The sequence below is a fragment of the Medicago sativa genome, chromosome 5, assembly GCF_051527215.1.
Source record: "Medicago sativa cultivar Bolivia chromosome 5, Bolivia_mono, whole genome shotgun sequence".
NCBI lineage: Eukaryota > Viridiplantae > Streptophyta > Magnoliopsida > Fabales > Fabaceae > Medicago > Medicago sativa.
Genome location: NC_140753.1, coordinates 74123424 through 74135121, shown reverse-complemented (window position 1 = coordinate 74135121; position 11698 = coordinate 74123424). Strand labels below are relative to the sequence as shown.

Genomic DNA, 11698 nt, shown 5'->3' with positions numbered 1-11698 from the left:
CTTGATATGCAAATGCATGTGGTACCAATCAACAACATAAATGAGCGTAATTAGGCTCTTCAACGTGTGAGCATAAAGCTGCAGGGCTTAAAGCCCCCAACGTAGTTTGAGCACAAGGCTGTCGGGCCTAAAGCCCCCAACTTTAATGAGCACAAGGCTGCCGGGCCTAAAGCCCCCAACTTTAATGAGTATGCAATGGACTCAATCTTCCTACAACTTGACAACTTAAACAACATAATGAACATCTATGACATCCTGACATCTTGACAACATAACATCTTAACAACTTGATGACTTCATAACGACTCGACGACTTAACAAATTCATATCATCTTAACGTCTTAACATCTTAACATCTTAGCATCATGACAACATATGGATCACATAAATAATTCATGTCATATCATAATATAACAATACCAAATGATAATAAACAACATCTTAAAACATCATATTCATCAATCATAAACAACATCATATAACATCATATTTAAACATCAACAATAATTCACTATGTATCTTTGTAAAAACATAATAAATTATCCACAACATATTTTCATGTCAAACCAAAGCTACTGGAAAGGTATCACAAATATCAACAACTTTCATGTTTACAACAAAGATCAATTCAAAACAGAAACATATGAACAAAACGCAAAAACATGAAACAGAGAATGCTGTCACCGTACAATTTTGCCAAGACCTCCCTGTAGTATTTTCATCATAACTCAAAGACCAAACATCATTTTCACGTCAAACCAAGCCACTAGAAAGCTAACAAAATTATCTAAAACTTTCATGTTTACGCCTAAGACCAATTCTGTACCGATCAATACCAGTTTTCATTTTAAATTCGGAAAGGTTGTGCTGAAAGTCCATAAAAATTTACTGTGACCTATGTGCAGTAATTTGACCATAACTCAAGTTCTATATATCGTTTTGACGTGAGACCAACGGCATTAGAAAGCTAACATCCATACCTACAACTTTCGTGTTTACACCTAAGACCAATTCGGCACCGATCAATTCCAGTTTTAATATCAAAATTCGGGCTGAATGCAGATTTTCTCCAAGTTTCACCTAATCTCATGGTTTCTAACCTCAAAACTACTTCCAATAATCATCCTATGGATTATCTAAGGTCTGTACATAATTTCTACATCAATTCAACAAGTTTTCATCTTCTAATCATCAAATCTCTCTCAAAACCCTAATTCTCAAATCCTCACAAACTCTCCCCAACTTGTTAGATGTAATCTAATGATTTAACAACTTAATATTAATGCAAGATAGTCTCACCCTCACCTTAGATTAATTCCTGAATCAGCAGCAACGTTCTTCTTTCCTAAGGTATTCTCCTCTTCTCTTGACTTTTCTCTTCTCTTCTCTTCTTTCTTGTTCTCCTCTTTTCCAAAAAGCGGTTTAAGGTAAACTCTTTCCAAAAACCTAACTTCTCTATTTATAACACCTTCTTATTTCTCTTACACCTCAAAACTACTCTTTTCCTCATAATCTTATTTATTTCTAAATTAAATATATCTCTCACAAATAACAAATATATTTCTACACCAAATAACAAATATATCTCTAACAAATAACAAATATATTTCTACACCAAATAACAAATATATCTCTAACAAATAACAAATATATTTCTACACCAAATAACAAATATATCTCTAACAAATAACAAATATATTATGCTAGTAAATACCAACATATAACATAACAAAATACCACTCATCAAAATAAATCGACTAAATCATAAAAAGACATCTAATCTCAAAACTACCTCCAAATCTACTTACTCTAATAATTCTCATATTCTTATAAATAATAGAATAATGCCACTTAATAAAATATTAACACCTCACATATTTAAATAAATCACATAAATAGACTCTAACTTAATAAAAATAATTAAATAAAAAGGAGGGCGTTACACGAACCATAAACAAAAGTGGCATTATTTGCCTTCAGCCACCAATAAGAATTATGCTTAACCTTTTCTAAAAGATCTAAAGTTGTAGTATGGACATTATTGAACAGTCTGTTATTGCGTTCATTCCAAAGCAGCCAAATACATAGAAGCCATAATAGTTGAAGGAAATACCTGCTCGCCCTCGAACCCCCCAAGGTAGTAAGTAAACTGAACAAAATGGTCCCGAATGTTGAGTGGTTCCACACCTGAAACGCCAACCCACCGCCTGACATGCTGCCACAGAGTCCCTAAAATGTCACAATGAAGGAACAAATGCACTGCAGACTTTGCCTTGCCACAACCAGTCACACACAAATTAGCCTCGGTTTGAATAATGCCACGAGTTAATAGATTGTCTTTTGTCGGTAACCTATTTCGCAGTAGCCGCCAAGCAAGGATGGAGACCTTTTGATGGATTAGAACATTGTAACAATTATTATGATGTAATTTAGATTTTATATTGATCAAATAAAGATATTATTTGTCGAATGAGTACAACTCATATAATAATTCTACGAACATTTAATATGTTGAGACGCATGTTTGAATCTACCATTCCTCACTTCTTAGTAATTAGTGTGCAAGTTTTCCTGTTAAACTCTTTAAAAAAAATGAAGATATAACTGGTTTTTATTTTTATTTTTATTTTTGTTGGTGTTAGGCATAATTTATCTTTTTTACTTGTCAAACGAGTCGATAAAAGTATAAATATGATTTTATTTCTTACAATTATGATATTTTTTGTTTTAGTCTCTGTAAAATTTTTCTTTTGGATTAAGTTCTTACAAATGTAAAAGTAGATAATTATTTTTCTCACCCTATAGTATTCTCGCACGTTTTTTTATTATTATAAAATACCCTTTGTTCTGAAAACGGTGGTCAACTTTATCCCGTTCTAGTGCTGAAGCAGAGTATCATGGTATTGTTAAATCTTGTTGGCTTCGAAACTTTGTTGTTAGAACTCCAGCGTCCGATCATCAAAGCCACTCTTGTCTACCGTGACAAGTGTTGTTTACTTATCATGTAATCCTATCCAACATCAACGCACAAAACACATTAGAATGAATATCTATTTTGTGCATGAAACGGTTGCTAAAGGTCAAGTACGTGTTCTACATGTTCCATCTCGCTATCAAATAGCTGACATTTTCACCAAGGGTCTTCCGCTGCAATTATTTGATGATTTTAGTCTCAACATTCGTCAACCTCCTGTTTCGAATACAGGGTGTATTTTTCGAAATATACAATATTCATTTATAAATTATAGGTATATTATATATTAGGTAGAGATAATTGAAGCGCAAGTTAAACATACTTAGTGCTCACGATACTTGGTGCCCAAACAACATCACACATTACAACGTATCGAAATAGTCAGGGCACGATACTTGGTGCCCAAGATACTTGGTGAGCAAACAACATCACACATTACAATACAACGTATCGAAATAGTCAGGGCACGATACTTGGTGCCCAAGATACTTGGTGAGCAAACAACATCACACATTACAATACAACTATCGAACTAGTCAGGGAAGTTACTCACGGTATCTTTCACGTATCTTCTCTTCCAAAAACAAAACCCACGGTAATCACTCTTCTCCATATTCTCCAACCACCTCCTTTTCCCTCTCTCCAGTCACGCCCCCCTTCTTCCTTTCTCCCATCGCTGTTTCCTTTTTCCTCCTTCCCTTCTCACATGCTTCCTTTGTGCTCCTAATTTTTTCAAAACAAAAGTAAGGAGGAGTTTAGTATTAGAAAGAACCCTAAACCCTAAACGTCGTTTGTCACACACGCACATTGGTTCTCACGATGAGTCGCAGATTGCCCAAGATTCCTAAGGTAATTTCATTTGATTCTTTTATTTATAAGAATAAGATAAACCTTATGTTACTTATGCTGTAAGGCATGTTATTTTTCTGTTAACTTTATTACGTTTTTGTAGACAAATATAAACTATGTTTTAACATTCTAATTGATGATATATCTATCAAATGCATTTGAATGTAGAATTTATTTTATATTAATGGTATATGTATTGTATTGTACTTGAATGTAATTATGTATTATGTAGACGCTTACGAGTCGAGCCTACGGAGGCTTCACATAAAGTTTACATAGACTCTTGAGTTTGACAAGTTATAATCTGATCTCATAGTGACTCAAGAGTGATAACTTTCATTGTTAAAATCATGTTTCAAGGAATCTTTTACAAGGTGTTACTATTAATCATTAATCATGTATAATATAATCCAATTATAACATCATGTAATGTGGAACTGGTGTTCCTTTTTAAACTTATATTTTGAGGCATTTAAAGGGTGCATATTAATTAGGGGATCCCGTTTTCTATAGATAGTGGAATTTTTTATGTTCATTTCTGTTCCTTGTTGGGATGCAATTGTTGGTAGTCTTACCTTGAGTATCATAATGTGACAATATTAGGGGACACGTGATTTTGCTAAAGAGCAAATGACGATTAGAAATAAGGCTTTTTCAGTAATAAAAGAAGTTTTTGAGAGGCACGGCACGGTGCCACAGCCTTGGATACACCTGTCTTTGAATTGCGAGAAACTCTCATTGGAAAATATGGAGAAGACTCAAAGTTGATTTATGATCTTGCTTATTCACTACTTCACTAGTTGAGTTGATTTTAAGAACATTGGGACAAAAAAAAAAAAAAATTTACAGCACTTGAATAGATAAAGTTGAATGGTTTGAGCTAATTGACAGGGTGGGGAGCAATGTTCTTTGAGGTACGACTTGACAGTTCCATTTGCTAGATTTGTAGCTATGAATGGTCTGACATCTTTGAAAAGGTATCAAATAGATAAAGTCTACAGAAGGGACAACCCGTCTAAAGGAAGATACCGTGAATTTTATCAATGTGACTTTGATATTGCTGGTTCTTATGAAAAAATGGCTCCAGATTTTGAGGTTGTTAGAATTTTGACTGAATTGCTTGATGAGCTCAACATTGGGGATTTTGAGGTAAATTTTTATAACATTCCTGCTACAAAAAGTATTGATTTTCATTATTTGTAGAACTATTTAGACTGATTACTGAGTTCATGATTTGATATTTCTGTAACTGTTATTTTTCATGGTCTGTCTAAACGTATTTTGGTGAGCGGTTATTAACATCAGGTCATCAGACTACCTGCTGATTGATGAGTTTTTGCAATGTCGTGCTAAATCTATTTGATTTTAATCAACCTGTCTCATGCGCTACAGTTTAACCTTGCTATCAAGTCTTTGTTATCTGATGTGATCTTTCAATGATCTTGTTTAGTGTGACTGGTTTGCTTATCACATCTTATTTGCTATAATTTAACCTTTTAATATCATTCATTTTGATGTGCCTGCTGATTGAGTTTTGCGGGCACCCATGATCTTGTTAAATGTGACTAGTTTACTCATCCCAGCTTATTTGCTATAATTTAACCTTACAATATCATTATCATTCATTTGAATGTGTCTGGTGATTGACTGTAGTTTTCCAATTTAGTGGTTAACTTTCATATTCAATAATGTATTCAGATCATTGTGTGTGTTTCCTTACTATCTTTCTTCTGTTGTAATTTTTTTGTTTCGCAGATAAAGTTAAATCATAGGAAGTTACTGGATGGCATGATGCAAATATGTGGAGTACCTCAGGAAAAGTTTAGAACTATATGTTCAAGTATTGACAAGTTAGACAAACAATCATTCGAACAGATAAGAAAAGAAATGGTTAGGGCATATGTTGTTTGTTTCTATTTCCTTTGTAATGATTTTTATTATGATTGTGCGGATTAATTTTGCTGTGCTTAAACTGTTCCTTGGCTTGCACGTTTTGAAAGATGGTTAGGCTTTTATTTTATATTCATTTTCTAAATACTTATAGTTTATGCTTATCAATGAGAAATAGTTTGGTTTAACCATGGAGTTCTAGTCGGTGCCTTTGCATTCTTTTGGTATAATATAAATATAGTTGCATGATTTATTGAGGATGCAAACACCGCGTCACTGGTTACTTAATTACCGCGCAGATACATTTTCTATTTGTTCTAAACTGTTAAAATCAGGAAGCTATTTTTTGTAATGCCATGATTTTGTAATTTGGTTTGTACCGACTTTTATGTTGTAGGTGGAAGAGAAAGGACTAAGTGTCGAGACAGCCGATAGAATCGGAACTTTTGTTAAAGGGAAAGGACATCCTTTAACAGTATTATCAAAACTGAAACAAGATGGCAGTGCTTTCTTAGAAAATGCTGGATCTGTTGATGCATTGAATGACCTGGAAATTTTATTTAAAGCTCTGGATAATTCAAATCGTCTTGATAAGGTGGTTTTTGACTTGAGTCTTGCCAGAGGTCTTGATTATTATACTGGAGTAATATTTGAAGCTGTTTTCAAAGGGGGTGCTCAGGTGATTCTCATGTCTTTTATCTTCTCTCCATTCTGAAATGTTTCTTCTGTAGTTCCTTCATAGTTCATCCTTGAGGGTCGCAATGCATTTATCTTCTGCTTTATGGTTTATACACAGGTTGGTTCAATTGCTGCTGGTGGTCGATATGATAACCTGATAGGGATGTTTGGTTCAAAGCAAGTTCCAGCAGTTGGAGTAAGTCTTGGAATCGAGAGAGTATTTGCGATAATGGAGCAACAGCAGAAGGATAAGAACCAGGTGATCATAATGCTTGATTTCTAAGTTTTGTAGTTTTTCATGTCAACCAGTGTTTTCCTTTTTATATTTTTGCTTTAGTTGGTTATGCGTTCATAGCTCCCAGACGCACGAAATCTAGATGCTCCAATTTAGAGCTTCTGCGTTTCAAGTTAAAAGTTGCATTAGTAACTGTGATTCACCCTTGGAAACTCACATTTAAACATTTAGAAACTCAACTATACACATATACTTTGTTGTTTTTATTAGATGGCTAGACCAACCAAGACAGAAGTCCTAGTGAGCATATTAGGGAATGACGTAGCACTAGCTGCAAAGCTAGTTGGTGAACTGTGGGATGATGGGGTGAAAGCAGAGTTCTTGGTCCACAATAGAAGATCAAAGCTCTTTGATTATGCAAAAGTATCAAGAATCCCTTGGATGATAATTGTTGGTGAACGAGAAATAAAAGAAGGCACTGTGCAACTGATAAACCTCGAGTCAGGTAATGATGTAAACATAAACATCCCTAGAAAGAATTTGGTCAAGGAACTTCGGAAACGGTTAAACCCAAGTCCTGGTATTTGTAGCATCCTATTTAGGTCTTGTTTCGATTGGCTTGGGTTATTTTGAGCTTATCTACTATAATATAAGCCTTTGTAATTGGTGTTTAGGTAAATTAATGGAAAGAGTTTATCACAATTCCATAAGCAGTTTTTGTCATATTTTAATAAGTTCTCACTGTTAGCTTACACGGGGCTTTTGAAAATTAGAACCAATTTGGAATCATGCATGACCCTTTTCTTGAGTTTATCGTCTTTTTTTAATACACTTAACTTTCTTTTTACACAATTTATATTTGTTTCGATATACTTATTTTTTTCCCATTGCTCATGGCATCTTTTCCCTATCTCTAATGTCATCTAATCATTTTTATTTTATTTAATTACTAACGGAAAGACCGACACGTTCTGCTTAAATTTGTCATGCGCCATGATAAAATTTGGCTAGTTTATCCTTTAGTAACCATCAATGCATTTTTGATAAGTTTATTTACATCTTCATTACTTATGTCTTTATTAAAAACTCATTTTCATGTCTTTATTAAAAACCCAGTGCATCACATCATCACGATTACATTTCAATTAAAAATGATAGAAAAGCTTCATACATACTATACTTATTAAATTAAAAAAATCAGAAAGTGTAAAAATCAAAGAGAAGAAGACAATTTTAAGATTTAACTTTTTTAATTCCAAGTAATAGTGTTATAAGGGTAATAATGGAATAAAAATGACATAATTCATTCCATTTCATTCACTTTCCAAACAATGGAATTAAAAAAAAAATCGTTCCGCCATAACATACCCAAACAGTGAAATGTAGTTTTTGTTCCGTTCCGCTCCATTTTACTTCATTCCATTATGTTTCATTATGCTCCGTTCTGTTGTATTTCATCAAATCCACATAGAGCATAAGTGTTCATTCAAAAGAAGGCATTACCAAGTTAGGCGCTATTGTTAACAAGTGTCAGGTTTATCGTTAATAGTCTAAAAACTTAGTCTAAACTTTAGTATGACATCTAAATCTTAGTATTACCAAGCTATTTTATGAAATTCCAAATGGTATTATTACTAAGCTCCAAATCCTATTATTATTACTACTTTGATTCTTCATGAGTTCATGATATGCCTTGAACTGTTTTTGCAAAAGTAAACTCCAATGTGGCAATGCAAGTAAGAGTACAGAATAGTGGAAGGGCAATGTGAAAAGTGAGGAATACACAGTAAAGAGAATGTGGATGTGGGAAACAAAAGGGAATCCGTACTCTGTAGGACCATTATAGCTCATACTATACTGTGTTGTTATACATGGTAACTTTTCAACTTTTGTTCCTTCTTCTTTTTACCTCTTTGTCTTTGAACAATGAAAATGCAATACTAATCTTTTACTCCTCAAAATATCTATTAAAAAAAAATGTGTCAAATGAATTTATAAATAAAGACCGAGGTAGTATTTGAGTAAAATGGATTTTCTAATTAATTTTTGCTCCCAAATAAACATTCCTACTCATTTCTTCATCAAAACCCATGAATATATCATCAATTCAATCATTGGAAGGCCATAATGCTCGAAATGAGGATCTATGACTCATAAGTGCTCGACCAGTTCTTGAGCTTACATCCCTATTACAACAATAATGCTCAAACAATCTGGTTAATGTTTTCTTTCACATTATTTGAAATTTATGCTTTAATATTTAGTTTCAAAACCATACATAGAAAAAACAAAAATTACAACAAAGTTCATATTGGATTTCCAATAAATTAACATATGTCATGAAAAATCATCACTTTTTTCTTTTCTTTTCTTTGCAATCCTAAAATAATATTATGTCGTCACTGCACTAGCTATGGAGGATATTATTATCATCTACGTGCAACTAAGGAAACTAATCACTCTAAGGTATTATTATTATTTGTTTGTGAAAACTCAACCAAATAATATTCCCAAGTTCCTCATTAGTATCTTCAATCTTATTGGCAAATGGCAGCCCAGACACAAGTATTTTATTTTGAATCTCTTCATCTTATAAATTTCATTTCTTTCTAAATTGTTTTAGAACCAGCTAAGTAAGCTCACCATTTATCAAACGTACACTAAACTCTGAGTATTGCCTTTTCTTTTCAAACGGATCAGATCAGGACAACATAATTGGACAAAGTATTGTAAGTATGTATCAAATAATATGTTCATGTGAGTTTAACTCAGTTGATAATGACATTACATTGTATATACGGGGACCGGGTCTTGAACCCCGAGCACCCTACTTATTCACTTTTAAAAAAATGAATTTTTATCGTTAGACTACTTGACGGATTAAAAGTATGAAATAATACTTTTAATCTCCCAATCAATTGTCACACTTTTAATTAGTTCTCTCTCCCTTGTTAGTAGGAATCTGACAATTTCACAATCCTCTCGTGATAGTTTCTGCCCACTATCTACGAAATGTTCCCGTAAGATGGACATACATATAATTCAGAATTTGCAACAAAGGTCGAAATAATGTAACGAATTAATAGATAATAATGTACCTTTATTAAAATAAAAAGACAATAATGTGCCTTTTTTTGGTACAAAAGAAGGCATGAGGCCCATAATGTGCTTTCTTTTTAATTTTCATTCATGTAAATCTTATCATAGTCCCTTTCTTATTGTCATTGTACACCCTAGATGATAAAAATAGTACTTCCTCCGTCCCGGAATAACTGACCCATTTTCTAAAAAAAAGTGTCCCAAAATAACTGACCTCTTTCAATTTTCAATACAACTTTCATCATTTCCAATACAATATAACACTAAATAATACTACTTTTATCATTCTCAATACAATATATTCCACTTTCCCCTTTATTTATACATTTTTCTTAATATGTGTGAAAAACAAAATTGTGTCGATTAAATTGGGACGGAGGTAGTACTTTTTTTTCGTCCTAGATAATACATCAGATAAAAACTGAATAGTTGATATCTAAATCCTTCTGCTTCCACTTCCACACAAAACTAACGGGTATCTCATTAGGGGTGGCAAATGGATGGTTTGGATGGATATGAATTTGGATGAAAATGGATGGATAAAAAAAAATCCATTAACCATTTACAATCCACTAAATTTTTTTAAAACAATCCAATCCAATCCAATCCAATCCATTAAAAATAAAATCCATCTGATCCATCCATTTTCAGTTTTTTAATGGATGGATGTCCAATCCATCCATATTTTTTTTTATTTCAAAAAATAAAATACCAAAATGAATATTTTTTTTATGCACTTTTACAAAACAACTTATTTTATGCAAAACAACTTATTACGATCTCTTTTTAAAAAAATAGTTTATTCAAAACAATTTATCTTATACAAAATAGCTTATTACGATCTATTTTTTATAAAACTTATACAAAACAGCTTATTTTATGCAAAACAGCTTATTACAATATCTTTTTAAAAAACAACTTATACAAAACAGCTTATTTCATGCAAATATCCACATTATACAGAATGTGTTGAACTCTTGAACTATATAAGTCAAACGGTACATTGTTATCATTCCACAAATATCCACATGCAAAATAGAAGCAACGGCAGACGGATCATATCAAAATTACTCTTGCAATAATTGTCCACAAAGTTTTAAATAAGAGTATGTGACATGAACATCTGTAGCGTACGTAATAAGTGTTTTTTAATCAATGATGCATCAATGAACATCTTTACACGAAATAACTATTACCGGACAATACACCAAGAAGTTACAGAATGCCACCATTGTTGACAAATCCATTATCAGTAACATAGCAAATGTTTGTGAAGCCTACGACACTTAACTTCCGTATGATCAAGGCAACTCAGTATAATATAACGTGCAGACAACATACATTTAATAAGCGATTTTCGAGGCATTTCGGAAAAAGCGATTTTCGAGGCATTTCGGAAACACTGAAACAACAACAAATCTCACCTTTGCAGAATCGGAGAATTCGAATCGGTGACGACTGACGAGTGAAGAATCGGTGACGACTGATGAGTGAAGAATAGGAGGAAGAGAGTGATTTGCTACTGATTCATGGTGTCATTCTGAGTTTCTGATTGGAAGAGGTGTTTGGGGGAAAACAGCTTATTACGATTATAATTGGGGAAAAATAAACTATTCAGATTTTAATTTTTTAATTTATTTGTTTTTTTTATTTTAATTTGTTTTTTTTTAATAAAAGTGGTTTTATTCATTGGATAAAAAATAATCCATTTGATCAAGTTGGATGGATCGGATCCATCCATATTTTTTAATGAATGGATTGAGTCCAATCCATTAAAAATAAATTGTTTGATGGATGGATCGGATGGATTTTGTAGTGGATGGACCGGATGAATATGGATTTGATGGATCCAATTGCCACCCCTATATCTCATCAATGGTTATCATCCTACGCAAGCCCTTTGTTGTAACAGAGATGTTAAATGCAGACACAAAATTGATAAAAATACAATGTCCCGTTGTTCGTGTATCATC

At 32.8% G+C, this 11698-nt stretch overlaps 1 protein-coding gene across 1 annotated transcript; it reads left to right on the top strand.

Annotated features, from left to right (window-relative positions):
* The first annotated feature begins 4045 nt into the window (after positions 1-4045).
* LOC146924907 (histidine--tRNA ligase, cytoplasmic-like) lies at positions 4046-7289 on the top strand. Its single transcript, XM_085709867.1, has 5 exons — positions 4046-4972; positions 5579-5713; positions 6111-6392; positions 6510-6650; positions 6897-7289. Exons 1-5 carry the CDS (start codon positions 4775-4777, stop codon positions 7257-7259), a joined length of 1119 nt encoding a protein of 372 aa, XP_085565993.1. The 5' UTR covers positions 4046-4774; the 3' UTR covers positions 7260-7289.
* The last annotated feature ends 4409 nt before the right edge of the window (positions 7290-11698 follow it).

What these genes read in the sequence shown, in the direction of transcription:
- LOC146924907 (XM_085709867.1), top strand. Translation starts at nt 4,775, where the DNA reads ATGAATGGTCTGACATCTTTGAAAAGGTATCAAATAGATAAAGTCTAC. An exon ending in AACAGATAAGAAAAGAAATG is followed by an intron (nt 5,714 to 6,110) that starts GTTAGGGCATAT and finishes TTTATGTTGTAG; the next exon opens with GTGGAAGAGAAAGGACTAAG. An exon ending in AGCAGAAGGATAAGAACCAG is followed by an intron (nt 6,651 to 6,896) that starts GTGATCATAATG and finishes TGTTTTTATTAG; the next exon opens with ATGGCTAGACCAACCAAGAC.